This window comes from Armigeres subalbatus, chromosome 1 (genome assembly GCF_024139115.2).
Source record: "Armigeres subalbatus isolate Guangzhou_Male chromosome 1, GZ_Asu_2, whole genome shotgun sequence".
NCBI classification, from domain to species: domain Eukaryota; kingdom Metazoa; phylum Arthropoda; class Insecta; order Diptera; family Culicidae; genus Armigeres; species Armigeres subalbatus.
The window spans coordinates 307,064,023-307,086,464 of record NC_085139.1 but is presented as its reverse complement, the minus strand read 5'-3'; the positions used below and the strand labels follow the sequence as shown (position 1 = coordinate 307,086,464).

The following is a 22,442-nucleotide window of genomic DNA, read 5'->3' as shown; positions in this document are numbered from 1 at the left end:
TCCAGGAATTCATTCTGAATATCTGCCAGGAATTCATTCTGAATTCTCCCAGGAATTTATTCGGATTACCGCAGGAATTCATTCGGAATTACTCCAAGAATTCATTCTGAATACCCCCAGGAATTAATTCTGAGTTCCCCCAGGAATTCATTGTGAATTCCCACAGGAATTCTTTCTGAATTCCCCTAGGAATTCATTCTGAATTTCCTCAGAAATTCATTTTGAATTCCTTCAGGAATTCATTTTGAATTCCTCCAGGAATTCATTTTGAATTCCTCCAGAAATTCATTTTGAATTCCTCCAGGAATTCATTTTGAATTCCTCCAGGAATTCATTTTGAATTCCTCCAGGAATTCATTTTGAATTCCTCCAGGAATTCATTTTGAATTCCTCCAGGAATTCATTTTGAATTCCTCCAGGAATTCATTTTAAATTCCTCCAGGAATTCATTTTGAATTCCTCCAGGATTTCATTCGGCATTCCCCCAGGAATTCATTCGGAATTCCCCCAGGAATTCATTCGGAATTCCCCCAGGAATTCATTCGGAATTCCCCCAGGAATTCATTCCGAGAGAAATTCCTGGAAAAATTCCAGCAGTAGTTTCTGAACGAACTTCAAGAGTAGTTCCTGGAGGAGCTCCAAGATGATTTTTTGTAGAAATTCCAAGAAGGACTCCTGGATGGATTCAAGAAATAATTCCTTGAGGAACTTCAGATTAGATTCCCGATGAAATTCGAAGAAAAATTTCCAAAGGGACGCTAAGAGGAATCTCTGGACAAACTCCTGAAGAAACTTTTTTTAATCCTTTCTTTATTTGTTAGGCACTCTGTGTTACTCAACCGCTACTGTGCCGAGATCTACTGCTTTTTTCTGCTGTACAGAATCCACACAGAATCTATTTTTAGATTTTCCATTACTTATTATTGTTATCGTTGTCAGATGGGCTGGCGTGAGTCCATTGAGTCCGTGTGTCCATGTCGTCTATCCAATGATCCTTGCATTGTTCGGTTGCCGTTTATCCGGGTAACGTTGGAGAAATGCCTCCAAGAAGAACAAGTTGTCAGCCATCATCATGCATTCTGAAAGACAGAACTTCACTGTATGGGCTGTGGATCCGTCGAATGACGAGGATGTGGCGGGGGGCTAGAAATCGAAACCATGACCATGCGCTTGTAATGCGAACGTGTAGCCAACTATGCTAAGGGTCCCCCCCCCTCTTGAAGAAACTCCAGGAGGAATTCCTAAGGAAACTCAAGGAAGTATCCCTGCAGGAGCTCCAGCAGGAATTGCTGGAGGAGCCTAAATAGTAATTTCTGGAAGAGCTCCAGGAAGAAATCCTGGGAAACTCCAGAAGTAATTTCTGGAGGAACTCCAAAAAGATTTTTTGGAGAAACTCCAGGAAGACATCCTGGATGAACCACAGGTGGAATTTTTTTATATCTTTATTTACGAGACTTTCAGCCCTAGGTTGGCTCGTTTTGGGAGAACAGATGAAATTCCTGGAGGAGCTACAGGAAGAATTTCTTCATGAACTCCAGGATTAATTCCCGAAGGTAATCATAGAAGAAATGTCGAAAAGACGCCAGGAGAAATCCCTGGAGAAATCCCTGGAGAAATTCCAGAAGGAACTGAAGGAAGTATTCCTGAAGAAACTCTAGGAGGAATACCTGTTTAAACTCTAAGAGGAATGCCAGATGGAGCTATAAGAGGAATTGCTTTTGGAACTGCAGGAAGAATTCTTGGAGGAACTCCAGGAAGAATTTCTGGTGGAGCTTCAAGAAGATTTTCTGAGGAAATTCCTGGGTGAACTCCTAACAGAACTGCAACAAGGAATTCCTTGCCTCCACGCATAGATGGAGCCTCCTGTTACCTGTTGATGGTGTTCATTTGCATGGGTGTGCTCTCAGATTCGTCAAATCGAAGTTTGAATCTTTGTGATTCTTTCAGGAGTTCATCGAGAAATTCACTCCGTTGATCACATCGGTTAAAACTTTTAGGAGTGCAACATGGTTTACAAACGGTTCTTCTTTGACTCTTAGCTCAATGTTTCGTGTCCAGCCCTTGTAACAGAATAAGCATGATGTGTTATAGAAATATTGCAAAATATTGACCATAAATGTATTGTTGGAGGTCTCTTTATTGACCACAAAAAGGCGTTTGACACGTTGCACCACAATATTCTTTTCCAGAAACTGGAGCGCTATGGCATTCGTAGTTATTTAAACGACAGGAAACAGTTTGTTGTTTTGAATGATGCAAATACTCCAAGGTCTATCAACATTGGGATCCCACAAGGAAGCAACATCGGGCTTATTTTATTTTTTATTTATATCAATGGTATTGGAAATTTGCCATTAAACGGAATACCGAAATTGTTCCCCGACGACACAGCACTTTTCTACCCAGATGCTGATGATCCATCATACAACATATAAGTTTCTGATAGGGTAACGGTACCAATTGTGGAGGTATTAGTAAATCCACAAAAGAAAATATTTTTTTAACAACAATGAGATAGATGTCATTTACCATCAACAATTACCGAATATTGCTTGCACCACTATGGGTACACTGTTCCTTTAGTGGCGGTAAAATTTAATTTTGGTTCCTATAGTGGTGCTATCCATTGGTTTCTTATGAGACTCGCCACTATTGGTACAGTTGCACCACTATACTGCCGCTAACCGCAAGTCGAGCACATCTGTATATGGAGGACCATATACAGATGTGCTCGACTTGCGGTTAGCGGCAGTATAGGTGCAAGGGAGTCAATTTTGTTAAGAAAAATCATTGTTTTCAATAGTTTTTCAAGCGAAATCTTAAGATAAGTTGCATTTAACAGGATATTTAAAGCATGACGCATCAACTGAAACCATCGTAAACTGTATAAAAATGATAAATCTCATAAAAACCCCACTACCACCACTATTGGTGCTACCTCCACTAAGGGTACGGTTACCCTAGAAAAGTTACGCAAAGTGAATCTGCTTACACTGATTCTGAATGATGCTCATTTTATTATGTTGACAACAATTAAGTTCAACCCTCCAAGTGACTTCATGGGAGTGTTAACTTCTAAAGCATTCAAATTCTAGGCTTGTAACGTTTGCATTTTAAAAAAGTGGACATAAATTGCTGATTTTTCACCCGCACTGACGAAACTACCCATGCAGCATCAATCATAGTAACCCATGAGTCAGCAGACAAAATTGACAGCTCTATCAGTCGAATTCTATCCGTGATGGCAAAAACAGTGAAGCAACTCCGTTCGGAATTGTGCGCGTTCAAAGTGCGACACCCCGCCCGTCGAAAACGGACATCGTGCGGCACTTTGTGGACGCCGGATACGCCCGTTCCGACATCTACAACATCTTGGCACTATTAGACAACATTCAGAACATCGACAGAAAGCCCGTTTCCCGTTCAACTCTGAGCGAAAAGAAGCTCCTAAGAAAGCTAAAGAGGAAGACCGAGGGAAAAGTGGCTACATCGCTGCGTGCGCTTGGCAGGGAGGTCGTACAACCGACCAAACAGTGAAAAGTATTTTTTTACAATGTTCTGAATACTCATATGTGAATATGTACATTATGTGGAAGATTTTGATTTGAAAAATGTATTGGAGGTAACCACTTTCCCTTCGATTGGACTCGAACCAACGACCTTCAGTGGGTTCGAGTCCCATCGAAGGGAAAGTGGTTACCTCCAATACATTTTTCAAATAAAAATCTTCCACATAGTGTACATATTTACATGAGTTTTCAGAACATTGTAAATTAATGTCCGTGATGTAATACCCGGAACATAGAAAATTAACGTAGCGAACCTTCCATGGGAAATTTATCAAGAGCAATTATCTGTCTTAGCTTTATCACCATCCGAAAAAAGTCCTTTTTATAATGCAAACGTTATTCCTATGATAATCTAACTGATATTTAGTAGGACTCCGACACATTCTTCAGAAATTTCAAATCCAACGCCACGAGTTGATGGGCAGTAGAAATGATGTCGTTGATGTTGATGGAGTCGCACGACAAAAGACTTGCCGTAATGAGTTTCCTCAATAAAGCAACACGTCTAGTAAGACCGTTATCTTCAGAAGCGGCTTCTTCCACGTGGATATAATTCACTCGATCTAACAAAAGAATTATCTTCGCACGAGCTTTACGGTCTTTCACTGCATCAATGGCAGCTTGTCCTTCAGCTACAGCTGTGGGCTTCAAACTTCCCATAAATCCTCAAGATCAAGATTAGATTTCTTAGAAATTTGGTTTGTCTTCTCTGCAAAGCTAAATTTCGGCTCCTCACTAAGAGAATAAAGTTTGAAATTTGAAAAATGAGCCTTGTAGAATACATGTAGGTTGTTGGATTTTATTTGGCGCGTTCATTTGTTGTGTAAAACCAATATTTAATTAACAAAAGTACGTATTTTCAAAGAAATTTAGATTCTCTGCTCTGCAAAGCTAAATTTCGGCTCCTCACTTTGAGAATAGAGTTTCAATTTTGTAAAATAGGCCTTGTAGAATGCATGTTATTTATTGGATTTCATTTGGCACGTTCATCTATTTTGAAAAAAACAGAATTTAATTCACAAAAGGGCGTATTTTCATAGAAATTTGGTTTCCCTTCTCTGCTAAGCTAAATTCTGGCTCCTCACTTTGAGAATAAAGTTTGAATTTTGTAGAATAGGCCTTGCAAAATGCATATGGTCTGTTGGATTTTATTTGGCACAGTTTTTTTGTTGTGAAAAACGGATTTTTTTGGCTTTGCAGAACAGAGAAACCAAATTTCTATGGAAAAACGTACTTTTGTGTATTAAATTCCGTTTATCGTAACAAATATACGTGCCAAATGAAACCCAACAAACCATATGCATTCTGTAAGGATTATTCTACGATATTCAAAATTGATTCTCAAAGTGCGAAGCCGAAATACTGCTTTACAGAACAGAGAAACCAGTTTTCTTTACTTCTGTGAATTAAATTCCGTTTTTTTGCAACAAATGTACGTGCCAAATGAAATCCAACAAACCATATGTGATCTGCAAGGCCTATTCTACTATATTCATACTTTATTCTCAAAGTGAGAAGCCAAAAATGAACTTTGCAGAACAGAGAGTTAAATTTTTTATGAAAATACGTACTTTTGTGAATTATATTCCGTTTTCGAAACAAATGTGCGTGCAAATAAATCCCAGCAAACCATATGCATTCTACAAGGCCTATTCCACGATATTTAATCTTTATTTTCAAAGAGAGAAACCAACATTTAACTTTGCAGAGCAGAGAAACCAAATTTCTATGAAAATACGAACTTTTGTAGAAAAAAATCCGTTTTTCACAATAAATGAACGTGTCAAATAAGATTCAACAACTTTCTTGGATCATGTACGATTTCTCATTTAAACCTCATTTTCAAAGGTAGAAGCCGAAAACCAGCTTTACAGAACAGAGAAACCAAATTCCCATAAGAATACGTGGTGTCGTGAATTTAAACCCGTATTTCTCAAAAACTGGACGTGTTACAAAAAAGCTGAACACATGACTGAAGTCAGCGAAGAAAAATCTTTTGAGTACACTGGAAATGGTTGAAGGGAGTAAAATACTGTTGACTAGTGTTAGATAATTATCAAGAGGAATACTAAGATGTTAAGTTCAGTCCAAATGCCTACTTCTAACATCAATCCCCTGTGTATAATCTGGCTCTATAGTTATTAATGCCCCTGATTAGAGATTTTCATAGTCAATTTAATTGAAACAGCCGAATGTTTTGCAGAAATTCGTCATTGCTCTAGAAATTACTCAAAAAATTCAATCAATGCCCTTCTAATGTGTTTAGACAAATATTTTGCATGTTTATTTTATTGTAAGCTCCACCAAAATTTCAAGGACTTCCTTTAATAACAACTTGTCTTGAAAATTTCAGTAGACTCAGATTTGTTTTAATCAAATAAATTTTCTTTTTTGCATCAAAATTTGTTATTGAAATCCTCGAAGAAATTCCTGCAGTTATCTCGGAGATTGATTTGATTTGTTTATTGTTGTTAAAACAGTTTCATCTGACATTTTCAGAGACATCTTGTTGAAATTCATAGGGAAGGAAAATGACTCACTACTTCTATTTTGGAGATACTTCGATATTCTTCCTGTAACATTTTTCCGGAAATCTTCGACTAATTTATCGAGAATTTCCTTTTAAGAATTCTTCCTGAAGTAAATATCGTCAAGAATGCTTAACGATTTATTTTCCGGAGTTCCTTTACGAATAAGATTTTTTTTCAGAAGCTCTCCAAGAAGTCTATATTTTACAAGATCTGCTAATAATAACCTGTCAAGAGTTCTACAAAGTAACCTTGACGTAATTCTGCAATGATTCTTCCTCTATACAAAGGTTCCAGTTGAAGCTCCTCAAAGAATAACTTGCATAGCAAATCGTTTTAGATATTGCTGCAGAAACTCCAGTAGAAATGCAAAAAAAAATCTTTCAAGTATTACTCACAGTTGTTTCATTGATTCATTTTGTACTTTAAAGCTTAAAATAAAATTGTAAAGTAGATGGGTGGCCTATAACCTTTTCTTGAGGATATGTCTAGCAAGGTTAATTTTAAATTACTATAAAAAAAACTCATCAAAAGCAAAATATTGCATATCTCAAATTTCATGAACAACGTATCATGTAATTCAATTTGTGATTCCAAACCAAAAATCAATATAAATTACAAAATGTATGAAATCAACTTCCAAACCAGCAAGTAAGCTTCCGTTTTTTATGTTCGTTAGACTTGTTAGTCGGAAAACTTTCATGCAACAAACGCAATTAATAAACTCACTACTGTCGTGCTTTGTTTTAAAAATACTATTATACAATGCAAACAATATGCACAAAACGTTAGATAATGTTAGAAAAAAGTGAGTGCCTATTTCGTACAAATATTAATGAGTATAAATATATAAGATAATAATAATATATGTAAAAAAATTGGGACCCCGGCAGAATCTTCGAGAACGGTACGGTTTTTGTCGACTACGAAAAAAGTATAATAAAGTCAGCATAGAGAGAGAGAGTAAACAGATGAGTACAGACAGAGTATTTCTACGAACCCTCTACGGCCATTACCATATTCTAGATTTAATAGCGAAGACCGCATGCATTCAACAGAAATGGAAAAGGAAAAGCTTGAAAATGAACTAAAAATGGAAGGTTTAGAATGGCGGGATCCAGGGATGATGATTTCGGGAGATGTGGGATTAGGCATTGTTGATTGTATGACGATGATGAGATGGTGTAATTGAGGAAGGCAATGGTCTGATGGATGATTGCTGCTCATCACGGATGTAATTTTGTCCGAGCTGGCCCTACGGACCTTCTCGGAAGAAAAGGGGGGGAAGGTTTGATTTTAAAGGAGCTTTTGGTTGGCAGAACGAAAACCGAAACAAAACCGAACAACTAAAAACATACCAATTTCCGCTCCGCCGAGGTCGCTCAGAATCTTACGATAGGATGGTCGTCGTGTTAGTAAATCTCTTCGCTTCTTCGGCGAGGTCTCGTCGTCCGACATCGTGTCGTCACTGTTGGTATCGGTCATGATACTGCCACCGCTGCCGACGTGCGGCTCTGGTTTGATCTGTACACAGTGGGATTCGAACATCGATCGGAGGATCGAGAGATCAGTTTCTCGGTTCAGATAGTTTTTTTTGTGTATTGTTTTGCGAATTTGGAAGCGATTCTAACACTTTGACGCTTTTATTAGGTAAGGTGAGCTACGACTAAATTGTGTAAGTGAAAAAAAGTAGAACGGACTCACCTGTATAGCCTGCAAACTGCCTTGCGTGGTGTGAATGACTGAGCTAGGTTTGTTGTTACACACTAATAATACGCCGCGGGGTAGGGCAGGTATCTGGCCAGCGGCCGTTTGTATCACCGACTGCTGGTTCTGTTGTATGACTGATTGTGCCTAAAATCAGAAGAAAAAGGGGGAATAATTTTAATCAGAATGGATAGGACATATGGATTTTCGGAGTCAGTGATGGGCTGCATTTGATTTGTTGAAGAATGTTTACACCGTATAACAACCTACAACCTATTATGCTGTATCGCAGAAAACAAAACTAAGAACTAAGATTAAAATGACGGCCTTGTTAGTTGTGGATAATTCCTGAGAGAAGTGACTGAAAAATCTTGAGGAGGAATCCATGGAAGAACTTCTTGAAAAATGCATAGTTATGGAACATCAATGAATAAAAAGGAATTTTTTTTTTAATTAAAAACCTCACAAAACTAAAGATTTACTCGTAAAATTCCAATAAGTTCACGCAACCAGAGCGCAGATAGCGCAGTCAGAAAGTTTGAAGCTGATGCCAGTATTGGCACTCAAGAAGTTCCGCCCACTGTACGAGCTGACTCCGCTGGTAGACGAGCATGAGTTGATTAGAATCGCTGGTGGTGTTGGTCCATTATCACAAGCCGCCAGTTGGTTAAAAACGGATTGCGGTAGCTGTACTACATTCCACACGTAAATGGGCATCCTGTGTATGGATGGACCCGCTACCAGTACAACTAGGCATTAGCATTAGCATTAGCATTAGCATTGCTACGGTGTAATTCGTAGATTGGACACTAGTGATACTCATTAGGGTGGCTCAAATTAGTATGGGAAAAACTTTGTTCAATTTTTTTGATGGGCCGCCGTCTTATTCGGTTCTATTTGATGCCCTGATGCTCTGGACAAAATTTCAGCCAAATCGGTCAACGTTTGGGCGGTGCTAAACTCGTTGGAAGTTTATATGGAAAAATGAATGCAGAAACATCCAAAAACAGTAAATTCCAGCTAGACTACACAACATACGAAGAAGAACTATGATACTCATTCAGATCTTGGAGAATTTAATACAGAATGTTATGCAGAAAACCGCGAGAAGATTCGAGTTTGCCCGGCTAAGTTATTAGCATTTCTCTGCAGTGGGGTTTGAGCAAATTTCGTTTCTTTTACCTTTGAAAAGAAATAAATTCACCCCTACAACACTCCAGTAAAATGCTAATATCTTTGCGTAATAAACTCTAATCTTCTCGCGGTTTTCAGCATAACATTTTGTATTTTATTTTACAAGAACTGAATGAGTATCATGGTTCTTGATCGTAAATTGTGCCGTCCAACTGCAAATCACTGTTTTTGGATGTTTCTGCATACATTTTTCCATATAAACTTTGAACGAGTTTAGCACTGCCCAAACGTTGACCGATTTGGCTGAAATTTTGTCCAGAGCATCAGGGCATCAAATAGAACCGAATAAGAGGGCGGCCCATCAAAAAATTTGAAAAAGTGTTTTTTGAGCCACCCTAATACTCATGTTTTACTTTTGAGATCCTTATCTAGAATGCTATCAGAAATCAAGAAGTGGAGTGGTCCTTGATTCCAGTCTTTAACAAAAATAACAAAAGCATGAGGATTACTACTCCTGGCCACGCCCATCTTCACCGTAACTAGGGAGAGGAAGGAAGTGTTGATGTGGAACTTACTTAACGAGAGACCACCGACTTAGCGACACTCTCATAAGTACCACGGAGTTGGATAATAAGGAAGGTATTCGTTGGGTCAGGATTTGCCTGTAGCTGGCAATGTAACCGTGGTAGATCTAACCCCGTAACGCACCACGTAAAGGTGTCTACCCAGCGTTACGGGTCGACCCGCTACCAGTACAACAAGGCACACCGAATCTACGTGCGTTCAGCTACGTTGGTGTCGATTATCTGGGACCGCTCGAGATGACCACAGGGCGCAAGACAGAGGAGAAGTGAATAGCGCTGTTTACCTGCTTGGTGACACGCACTGTGCATTTGGAGATGGTGCACAGGATAACAACGCAGTCGCCGGGGTTGGCCGATCGCGTTCTTTTTGACAACGGGACAAATCTTCGAGGAGTCAGCAATGAAGTTGTGGAGGCTCTAAGGCCCCAATGCGCAGACCAACTGGCGAACGCAAGGATAAAGTAGCCATTCAAACCTTATCGTACCACACATGGTTGGCGCCTGTGAGTGGTTGGTCCGGTCAGTGGAGGAGTTCGATGATTAAAGGTAGTTGACTGACGAGACACTGCAAACGGTTCTCGTTGAAGCATAAGACATCAAACTTCCGTCCACTGACGATGAGAAGTACATCCACCTCCTCTTCCAGCGGTGGCCTTCAGGGACGCGTTTTAGCGGGGTTACAACAGTTGGCTAGCGTGATGAGGGAACGTTGGATTAAGAAGTACGTGCCGTCGCTCAATCAAAGGATGAAATGGCTCGACGAAGCTAGGCCGTTACTGGTAGGAGATCTGGTCTACGTAGTTGACGGGTACAATCAGAAGCGCTGGATCCGCGATATGGTGGAAGAGGCCGTCATGTCCGGTGATAAAGGGGGGTCCGTCAAGCGTTGGTGCGTACCAGCACCGGAAGGTACAAACAAGCGTCAGTGACGCTGACCATAATGGCGATAGAGGCTGGTAAAACTGAGCCGGATATGGGTTCCGGAACAGCACTGTCACTCCGATGATGATAGCGAGTAAGGAAAAAAAAGAAAGTGAGATTGTAGGATGTCGGTAAGATAAGAAAATAAAACATAAATAAGAAAAAATAAAAAAATTACAAAACACTGTCGGTTTTTACATGGGAGGTGTTTTTCATGATTTTTTACGTAGATTTTGGTGTTTGCGTGGTTTCGTACGCGAATTCAAAAAAAGTTGGAAAACTCGTTTTTTAAAAAGTCGAGAAAACCGCAAAAAACGATTTTTGAGGAAATCGTTTTTTACGCGGATGTCACCAAAAATGGTAAGATAAACGTTTTCCATAAACCGGATAGATGCATATCGTTTACAAAGAAGTGTCATACATATTTTCCTTTTGACAGACAGACGCTTTTTTTTTTCAAGACAATTATGTACCTCCATACTTGTAAAGGGCAAAGGTATGCGTTCTATAAAAGGATCGCATATTTTTAACTCTATAGAACTCTTTAGCGAACAAGCGTTTGCTTTCAAAGAAGAAGGGCCAGAAGGGGATAGGTACATCTACCATTATCTTATTTGGGGCAAACGCGTGTTTCACATAATTATTCCTGAAGAAGGTATCATATTTAACCTTACCTTTTTGGAGAAGGAAGCGCATGTACCATTGCCATATTCCAAACGAAACTCCATTCAAAAAAAAAAGAACACTTCCAACATTATTTCAAACAATTACAATCTTTTGAAGAAGGAATCACTTCCACCATTGCCAGGGAAAATACATGCCGTTTAAAGAAGGGATCACATGTTTTCAAAAGGATCACATTCGTCATTGGAAAAAGGTATGCTTCAAAGAAGGTATGACTACATTCTTTCAGCAAAACATACTTTTGCATATCTATATACAGGGTAGGGTGGCTCAAAAAACACTTTTTCAAATTGTTTGATGGGCCGCCCTCTTATTCGGTTCTATTTGATGCCCTGATGCTCTGGACAAAATTTCAGCCAAATCGGTCTATGTTTAGGCGGTGCTAAACTCGTTGAAAGTTTATATGGAAAAATGTATGCAGAAACATCCAAAAACAGTGATTTGCCGTTGGGCGGCACAATTTACGATCAAGAACCATGATACTCATTCAGTTCTTGTAGAATTAAATTCAGAATATTATGCTGAAAACCGCGAGAAGATTGCAGTTTATTAGGAAAAGATATTAGAATTTTACTGGAGTGTTGTAGGGGTGAATTTATTTCTTTTCAAAGGTAAAAGAAACGAAAATTGCTCAAACCCCACTTCAGAGAAATGCTAATAACTTAGCCGGGCAAACTCTAATCTTCTCGCGGTTTTCTGCATAACATTCTGTATTAAATTCTTCAAGATCTGAATGAGTATCATGGTTCTTGATCGTAAATTGTGCCGCCCAACTGCAAATCACTGTTTTTGGATGTTTCTGCATACATTTTTCCATATAGACTTTCAACGAGTTTAGCACCGCCCAAACGTTGACCGATTTGGCTGAAATTTTGTCCAGAGCATCGGGGCATCAAATAGAGCTGAATAAGAGGGCGGCCCATCAAGAAAATTGAAAAAAGTTTTTCCCATACTAATTTGAGCCACCCTAATACAGGGTTTGCAGAAAACGCTCTCAATAGATAACAAACAGCGATAAAAGAAAGGCAAAAACTGTTCCGAATCATAACAAGCTATGATAAAAAAAAATATCGAACTTGTTCACAAGTGCGAGAAAACAAAATCGAATAGGCAGCCCCCACACAGAAGTGATTTTTTTTTTAACTAATTTTATTTGCTAATTATCTAATTCATGCATTCATCTCTTAGACTAGGTGTTCCGTGTTTTCTTAACACTATCATCCTTATTTGCTATGTTACGCTTTTAGTTATTATTAATACATTTCAATTGCCTCTGGCAGTTAGAATTTTTCCTCTGGTTGAATTGAACCATGTAGGAATTACAATGTTTTCAACTTAAACTAAACTTAACCTATTTTATACTAAGGGTACAAGGAGTTGATCGTTGCAATAGAAGATTGCAACGATTTTTGTCTAAAATTGGAAATTATTTTGTTGGACATTTGTTGCAATGTCTCAATATTAGAAATTCTATGAAGTTCATTGGTACTATACCACGGAGACAACTTCAGAATCATTTTCAAAATTTTATTTTGAATCTTCTGGAGTGCCTTCTTTCTGGTATTGCAGCAACTAGCCCATATTGGCACAGCATACAACATGGCAGGTCTAAAAATTTGTTTGTAAATCAAAAGTTTGTTCTTAAGACAAAGTTTTGATTTTCTGTTTATAAGTGGATATAGGCACTTAATATATTTGTTACATTTGGCTTGAAGGCCTTCAATGTGATTTTTAAAAGTTAATTTTTGATCTAGCAGAAGTCTTAAATATTTAGCTTCGCTAGACCAATTAATTGGAACCCCATTCATAGTGACAATATGTCTGCTAGAAGGTTTCAAATAAGAAGCTCTCGGCTTATGTGGGAAAATTATAAGCTGAGTTTTGGAAGCATTCGGGGAAATTTTCCATTTTTGAAAAATTTCTACCCGTCGAATCTGGGATCCGATTGGAATTTCCCGTCATCAATTTTGCACGGGAATTCAAAACTTTTTTGCGTGAAGGGCATTCCCAGAAATTGGATTTATGATTGCCCCCACAGTTTGCGCACTTAAATTTATTGGAATCTTCTCTCACAGGACATGCGTCCTTGGCGTGAGAGGTTCCACCACAAATCATGCATTTAGCATCCATGTGACAATGTTTGGTTCCATGACCCCACTTTTGGCACTTACGGCACTGGGTAGGGTTTTGGAAATTTCCCCCAGGCCTGTTCCCATGTAACACGGACATGAGCCATAATACAGGCCTTTTCCAAACTTTTCATATTATTTAGTTCACTTTTGTTAAAATGAACTAAATAAAATTCTTGAGAAATGCCCCTCTGGGAAGTACCAGAATGGGATTTCTTTTTCATCTTAATTACTTGGACTGGTGAAAATCCAAGTAATTGAGAAATTTCAATTTTAATCTCATCCAGTGATTTGTCATCACTGGGGAGACCTTTCAAGACGACTTTGAACAATCGCTCAGTTTTGTCGTCGTATGTGAAGAATTTATGGCGCTTCTCAGTTAAATACTGAAGAAGACGTTTGCGATCGTCAAAGGATCCCGGCAAAACGCGGCAGTCACCCTTCCTAGCAATCTGAAATGAAACCTTGATCCCCTGAAGGTTACTCAAAATCTCATTCCGGAAGCCAGAAAACTCGGCAACAGATACCACAATTGGCGGAATCCTTTGATTTTTCGCATGAATCGAATCACCTGGGCTAAAGGTAGATTCGATTTGCTCAATTTCATCATTAATCAAATCGAACTGATTGCTCAGTTCGATAGGAGAAGAAACAATGTCAACATTAGATTTAGAAGGAATATCTGAAGTCTCCAGCTTCCTTCTTTTTTTCCGCGCTTTGGCAGGATGATCTTGAAACCTGGTTTCCTAGAAGGAAGTGGAGAATTCATAAATACACCCTTCCTCTTGTTTTTGTTAATGCTCGTTGCTGAGCGTAGAAACGTGACCTTCTATGATTTTTTTCCTAGAACGGTGTCCTTGCCATTATTACCACCGCTTGTCGGACTTTTACTTCCGCAAACGGGTCCAACGTAAAACAAAGGCACGGTTCCAAGCAAAGATCGTAACGGGATCAGTGGGTACAAATAGCGCTAAGAAGCACCGTTGAAATTAAAATAGCTTCGGGTAGTATTAAAAACTTCCTTCCGCAAAGAGAGAAAGAACCGCACAGCACGAAAGCACGATGCGGTCTGAACACAGAAGTGATGATTTTCGCTTTGTTCTCGCTCATTTTGTGTTGAAGACCGCACAGCTGTGTAGAACAAGTTGAAATGCATCATCAGAACCAGTGCTCCCTGCGTTTGGAGCCTTTTAAAAGAAATTTATCATATATAGCCGTATAGCCTCCCGAATTATTTCTTTATCATGGCAGCTTGTCAAAAAAGTCTCTCGCGGTATGCTACATATCGTACATTTATACAGAGACGATAAGTGAGAGACTTTGTAATTCTCTTTTGGATTCAAACCCTGTCTTCTATATATATATAAATGAATTTCTGTCTGTCTGAACTTTATAGACTTGGAAACTACTAAACCGATCGGCGTGGAAATTTGTGTGGAGAGGTTTTTGGGGTCGGGAAAGGTTCTTAAGATGGTTCGACACCCTTCCCCCTTCTGGAAAGGGGCGCTCTCATACAAATGAAGCACACATTTCTGCATAACTCGAGAACTAATCAAAGAATAAATCGATTTTAGGCGAAACAAAGTTCGTCGGGTCTGCTAGTAAACAATAAAGAATGATCCATAAAAAATGAAAAACAATTCGTAAATAACACCTGATTGTTTGGTAAAACGCAACCATAAATCCATAGAATAATTCGGGAGCCCCCATAAAGAATAATTTTAAGATCCATAACTAAGCTAAAATGTAGCAATTAATAGGAAGATATGCTCTTTTAGACATGATCAAGAAGGGGCCATCCAGAAACCATGTGGTCATATTTTTGAAGATTTTTAACCCCCCCTCCCCCCATGTGGCTTATCGTGGTCATTTGGCAGATAAATTTTGAAGATGGACAATTTCAATTGATCAAACTAAGAAATTATAAATTTTCATGTAGTCGAAAATTTTGATGATGTTATCATGTTGTAATGTGTATCAGGTATTAGGATATCTAGAACTCGCACACCTTCAATGCATCAGGAGGAAACAAAAAAATGTGGACTCGCGAATATCTTATAAAAATTTCGAGAAAAATTAATAATGGTTTAGAAATTTTCCAAAATATTCCGATATTTTTATTTTTAATTTTTTTAGTGTTTTTTTTTTAATAACTATAAAGTTCATCACTGAATATCTCTATAGATTCCTTAGAGTATTTGGGACCTTCCATAGTTCTGGAGCTACTGGAAATTCTTAAGTATTAACCTCAGCGAAGCATCCGAACTGAACTCCTACAACGAAAAGTTTATCGGAGAATCACAAAGTTAATATGTAATCTTAGAGATGCAAATAAAACCTCCTACTGTTGTTTCTTTTGAGTAGCATTCCTGTAGAAATTTCAGTATTGTTTTCAGAATCATCAATATTAGAAATAAATAATTATACATTTTTTTTTAATTTTTCATTGCTAATATTGATTTATTCATAAAAATTTTGTATTTTTTCGTTGAACATTTTGATTTCTTTATGGAAAATTCTTATTTCATAATTGCAATTTTTGCTTTTACAAGTGCTAATTTATTATTGTTGTGTGTATTATTGTTCTTTATTGGTAATTTCCTATTTTATTATGGAAAATTTCTATTTTTTCTCTAATAGAGCTGGCTCTCTCAAAATTTCTAATTCTTCAATGAAATTTTATTTTGATATCGACTCGTGGAAGCCAATGATGCCATACTAAAAATATTTTCTCGGTCACTCTGATGGTTCTTTCGAATAATTTTCCAAGGAACTTCTATTCCACATCTCGAATATGCTTCAGTCAATGGTCCTTTCATAAGCGACTCATAGAGGAATGAATGTATTATAGACCAATTATTATTTTGGAGTTCGGATCATTCGATTTATCCAACTTATGAATGATGTATGATATAATATCCCAGGAGGTCCATTGGGTTGATATGACTTCAATTATTATTTATACAAGCTACTACAGACTTTTTTGGTTATAAAACGTCCTGGAAGTCGTAATGTTTGAACTACTTAATCATTCAAGTCCGTGAACCCAGTGCTTCTTAGGCCCTACAAAAAAAGTTTGCGAACAAACCTCATAGTCATTGTGCAACTTGATGTTGACTCAAGATAATTTTGGGTACCTTGTGTCTTGGATCTCATCTTAATGGAAATTAGAATCATATGCTTATTTCATCGGATTGGGTATATGTCAAATGTCTTGATTGATCTGGTATTAATCACTGGCTTATCGTTCAGGATGGCCCATCTTATCTGACCACCCATCTGTTCAGAATGATTCAAACATTTAAACTTTATTTACATGCTCTTAGAATCGAAATCTTCCCAAGGTTTCGGATATCTGAGTTTTCATGGTCAGTCAAATTTGAGCTTCCATATTTTTTCTGTAAAGCCAATATCTAGATGAACAATTTTACTGAAGAAAATGGTGGCCTAGCTCTGTGATTTTATAGACAATCTAAAACGCTTGGCATATATGACCCATCATTCCTGAAAGTGTTGAGATTTGTTTTGGAATTCAATTTCAATCGTTATTATAACACTATTTTTTAACCTAGATTGTTTTAGGAATTGGAGTGTTTTTTTCTGGAACACTGCCACTTTTTTTCATATCGCAGGAATCTCCTTAGTTCTAAGACCCTTTTATGAATTTAAAAAGCATTTTATTTAGAATTTCATGTTGATTTTTAAATGCAAGCTTCTCTATGTCATAACCTTTTTCATGCGCACTACTAGAATTTTGTGCATTTAGAACATTTAGGTACATTATTAATTTTCTTAGCCTAAATTATTGCCTACATTTATTGCTTGGATTAATTTCAAATTCCAAGATCTTCTTAATTTTCAAGAATAATTATTCTGGAGTTGCAAGGGAAACCCTTCGGAATATTGATAAGAAATTCTTCGGAGTGTCCCCGGAAAATCTTTAGAATTTCAACGACACTTTTTTACGAAATTCTGTGGAAGAGTTCCGAAAAATGTTCGGTAGAAATTTTGAAGAACTAGAAGAATCCGTAGAAGGATCCGAAATGCATATTTACAATGAAAATTCCAATAAACATCAAATTCCGAAGAATTTCCAGTATAAATTAGGAAAAAAAAACCAGCTTACTTTTTTGCAGAATCTCTTAAAGACTTTTTTCAAAATCCTGGGCAACTTTAAGGAATCTTCAAATGAAATCCTTCTTAATTTCCAATAGAATTTTTTTCGTTTTCCAAAAGAAATTCTTAGAAATTTTCAGCAGTTTTTTTTTTAATTTTCAAAAAAAATTATTCGGAATATGCCAAAATATTTCCGATGGGAATTCCTAAGATTTTCCAGTAGAAAATCGAAAAAAGTTCATCTGAAACACCAATAATGAATTTCCCGAGGAAATTCCGATGTTTTTACAAGTGGAAATAACGAAAAAAGTGTACTTTTGTAGAACTTGCAAAGGTTGTACTTTTGAAGCATTTAAGTAGGAATTCCTTAAAAAATTAAATCAAAATTTTAAAGATTTTCTGATGTGAAAATTCCTTAAACTTTCTAAATCATTTCCTGTGCATCTTTGCATGGTAAAGATTTAAAGCAATGTTTAGCTGAACCTACAAAGAAATCAAAATGACATCCCGAAGAAGAATGAATTCCCGATGAAATTTTGAAATGATTTCTGGTTCAAATTAAAAAAAAAACATGAACCTTGAGAATTCTAAAGATTTATTCTTTGAAAATCCAAAGAATTTTTGAAGATAATCCATAGACTCTTCCTTGGAAATTCTAAAAAATGCCTCGAATAAAAAAATACTTGGAAAATATAAAAAAATGTGATAGAATTCTCAAAGAGCGTAAAAAAGTATTCCGAAAAAATTTCATTTCAAAATTCCAAAATTGGAAAAAAAATCAACGGAAATATGTGTTTCGTGTGGCATTAGCTCCATATTCCAACTGGAAGTTGGTCTGCTTTTCAACTTAGTATATTCTATTAGCATTTCCTCAGTTATAAATTGAAAGCTTTTATATGCCAGCCATTGCACGATTATATATCTTGTGTAGCAAGTACGATCCCACCCGAAAACATCCTAGACAGGAACGAGAATCGAACTCGTCTTCTTCGGATTGGCAATCCTCGCAAGGCTAACTGGAGACTTACATTTTGAAGTGCACTTCTTAAAATGTTCGAAAAATTTCTTTTGTAAATGAAGAAGAATTTCTGGTGAAGATTCGGAAGATTGGAGATGTTTTGTTTTTTTTTCATTATCAATCTGTAGCAAAATTTCCAAGCAAAATTTTTCAGAGAGAATTGTTCAAAAACTGGTTCTGGTTTGTTATTTGAAGGATATTAATCCATAAGGCAAGGATGTTATCGATGATTTAGTAACTCACTTTCGATCATTTAGTAGTTTGTCAATAACTCATTCCAGAAGTAGAATTTAAAAATGTGTTGCATGGTGGACTTCTAGTGCGAAGGTTCTTCTACAACTCTGCCTAATGATTCGTTGATAGAATTCAACTAATAACGGAGTTATAGCGCTAGTTGCAGTAACTTAAACTAAATGATTGGAATTTTGTTATTATTTAGTCTATGTTACTGGAACCATAGCTATAACTCCGTTACTAGTGGATTTGAAACAACGAACTATTAGACAAAGTTGTAGAAAAAGCTTCGCACTAGAAGTCCACCATTCAACACATTTTGAAATTCAGCTTTTGGAATGAGTTATTTACAAACTACTAAATGATCGAACGCAAATTACTTAATGATCGATAACATCATTGCCATAAGGTCATTCATCCCTAACAGTTGAATCTTAGAAGACGCCGTAGGTAAACCCTGTGGATCTTGTTACCCCCTAATCACACTTACATTACTCACTGGGTTCCGTGATGTGTGACAGATATAGCAACGAACTCACTAAATTTTCCTAGAGGCTAACATTCACTTAGTTAATTATTCAGAAGCGCCCCACGACCTAACCCGCCCGGAGACTAGTCAGACAATGAAAAAAATTTCACCCACCATAGCTGTCGGTGTCGGAAGGAAAAGAGTGATATGCAGATTTTTATTCAAAATATATTTAATTTATATTTTTTCAAAATTTACAAAATATAAAGAATAAACACATAAGCAGCAAAAATATTATTGGTTCTTTTTCGGCGGCATCGGCCGGCCACAATAAGATATTCGGTGTCCAGGAGTTCACCAGGACTAACATGCGACTCTTCTACTTCTATCAGTATCGGATATTATTAATTTACACGTATATAGGGGGCGAACACTAATTACGTAAGCAATTTTTCTGGGATTGTCAACCCCCCTCTCCCCATGTAAGATTTTCCCCATATAAATATTTTTGTATTTATATGGAGTGTAAGAAAATGGCAGCCCCCCCTCCCCCCATAAGAACTTACATAATTAGTGTACGACCCCATATGTATTCAACATCAAACCAAAAATAAATAAGGTCTAAAATTAGCCTTATTTGAACCTTAAACTCCACTTTCAATTTGTCGTTGTCAGTTTATTGGTACTAAGAAAACTTCGAAATTCTTCGTATTTCAAAATCAAAAAAAATCGAAGTGATTGGTTTTCACTCTCTGCTAAGTTGCGCTGTGTTCCATCCCGGACACGTGGCGTAACAAGTCGAAGGACTAGCTGATATGCCGTGATTCTCTCGACAAGAACTGAAACATTATTATATCATTACATAACGTATTTAAAATCTCCTAAGTCCAGTAAGGATCAAAATAGTTGAAATTGTCGTCGAAAATTTTTCGGATCGGTGGTTTATTAACCTGACGTCATTACATCACATGCCACGGATTGCAATGGCTGGTAATATGGAGGTGAAAGTACGTGAGCATGTATGAGAAACGTCGAAACGTGGTTGCGATTTGGAGAGGATCGTTGGCGAGGAACAAGACGTTGAAGGTAGACTTCATTTCAGGGAAATCAGTGGCCTTCTAGAAGTACGGAAGTGCTTCGCGTGCAAGAACACGGGATCATCTGATGCAAAACTGTCGCAAGCATCAAAAGAAACTGTATGCTGGCAAGTGTTTATAAAAAAAGTGTATCCAGTATCAACAATCTGAAATAATAAAATGATATTAGAAATACAAAGCAAATTATTAGATTTGAAAGAATACGATTCCAAACCAAAACAAAAAAATGTTTATTACGAAAAACATTCGGCGGGGTTTCAAGGCAGCTAGAATTCCGCTAGCCGGATTACCATAGGTGATCCGTGGCTATAATAAAAAGCTGGATAGATTTTAAAAATGTTGTGGATCAATTAATATAGTTTTAATTGCCTTCATTCCAAGCGTTATGGATCATATGAACAAAATTATGGATCAAAAGACCATATTTATCACTCAGCGAACTGGACTATCGAAATTCATAACTGGCGCCTTTTGAATAATCGAATGACATTGTTTCTTATACGGAGTTACCTTCCCGAGTACTCAAGCGTCGATGGGCGTGCGGTCTACATGCCGGCCTCCCGACCCCGACGTCCATGGTTCGAACCCAGTCGCACTTTAAATGAAAATCATCATTCATAAGCCAACATATTGAAATTCATTCCTTGTGGAAAATTTTCATAAGGCGTTTGATTGAATATCATACGTCCTTTTTTCTCAGTGTATGGATCATATTACTGACATTATGGATCACCATCACGATAACAATTGCGCAAATTTGATCCATAAAGGATCAAATCAAAATATAGTTTTTTATGGATCATTTTTCATATGTTCGTTGAAAAACAGCAGGAATGTTATTGTTTTTCTTGACCATGTCTAAAGGAGCACATTTTCCTATTAATTGCTGAATTTTAGGATAGATATGAAATTATTCTATATGGATACTTCTGAACTATTTTATGGATTTATGGAAGCTTTTAATCGAACATTCAGATGTTAATATTAACGGATTTTATTTTTTTAATTTTTCGTTTTTGCACATTTAATGGTACAAAGTAAGAGCTGCTCATTCTTACCCTCTTGCCACATCTCTTGCTTACCTCGCAAATACATGCTTTATATGAAGCTCTTAAAGTGTTTTAAAAGAAACTCATAATGACATTTCTAGGAGGTAGAAAATTCTTCCAAAAATCCAAAAGAAACTTTCAGAAGATTTCTGGTAATTCTACCATCCAGTAAACGGCATAAAGTTTTTAGAAAATTAAAATTTGTTGGATAATATTACATGAAAGGAACCGTAACAAAAATACGTTACGACAAAAAAAATCACTTTCAGTTGCAGGCTCAAGCGACTCGTGTGTGTGAGAATCATATTTAAAACTACCACAAAAGGTTTGGTCCAATGAAACAGAACCATTTTTAGAAAGTGATGCACATTTTCCTAATAAATGTAAAGCACGAATAGCTACTTAACTCATCATCAAATCGATACACGGAGGAGCAATAAACTTTGCGCAAAAATTTCCCCGTGATCTCGATCATCTCTAGCGCCACGCAGCCAGTAAGCAGCACATTCATTTTCGACAGATTACTCGATTTGTATACATTATTCATTTTCGTACCTATACACATTTCTCGTCTAGCGGGAGGCAGCGATTAGAACCAATTAGAAGCCAACTGCTAGCAACGTACTTCCCCGTAACTTGGAAAATGGTCTAATTATTTCAATGTTTCTGGCAAAAGGCACTCGTAGTGTGTATTAAGTACACATGGCAGGTATTCAGAACGAAAAAGAAGTTATTTGGAGGAAATTGCAGAAAGCCAATCAATTCGGCAATTGCTGCGAAAATCAAAGAAAAGGAAAGAACAAAATCGTAGAGCTCATGTATTGACCCGAAACGGGAATCGGCAAATATAAATATAAACAACCATAAAACATATAAAATATGCTAAAACATTTTTCTCGTGCCCTTGCTTCCACGCGAGCCACCACATCACATGCGGATCGCGTCAGCCCGACCCGTCCGTCCTCATCGGGCACTGCCTGCCTCGCTGGAATGACGTCATTCGAGACGTTCGCCGGGGATATCGTTTCGTGTATGCTCATTCGTCTTCCCCCATCGACATCATCTAGCTGTGCGGTGACTGGTGAGCCTTCTGATTGCCGTCCATAGAGCACTGACTACTGACTGACTGTAGACAACGGAATAAGCAACGTCTGACATATCGAATCGAACTAGACCTGGCAGCGGCGAATGATGTCCTCGCAC

The 22,442-nt window shown here is 37.4% G+C and overlaps 1 protein-coding gene across 10 annotated transcripts in view; it reads right to left on the bottom strand.

The window, feature by feature from the left end:
* The window catches only part of LOC134207886 (cyclic AMP response element-binding protein B), a 79,146-nt gene that overhangs the window by 7,241 nt on the left and 49,463 nt on the right, over window positions 1-22,442 (bottom strand). For 6 of the 10 annotated variants that reach the window (XM_062683890.1, XM_062683888.1, XM_062683891.1 and 3 more), the window contains exons 3-4: window positions 7,802-7,951; window positions 7,456-7,621 (exon numbers count right to left, since the gene is read on the bottom strand). In XM_062683890.1, coding sequence (XP_062539874.1) covers window positions 7,456-7,621; window positions 7,802-7,951 — 316 coding nt within the window. The remainder of the gene's footprint in view (window positions 1-7,455; window positions 7,622-7,801; window positions 7,952-22,442) is intronic. The other 4 variants (XM_062683892.1, XM_062683893.1, XM_062683897.1 and 1 more) reach the window with 1 other exon arrangement.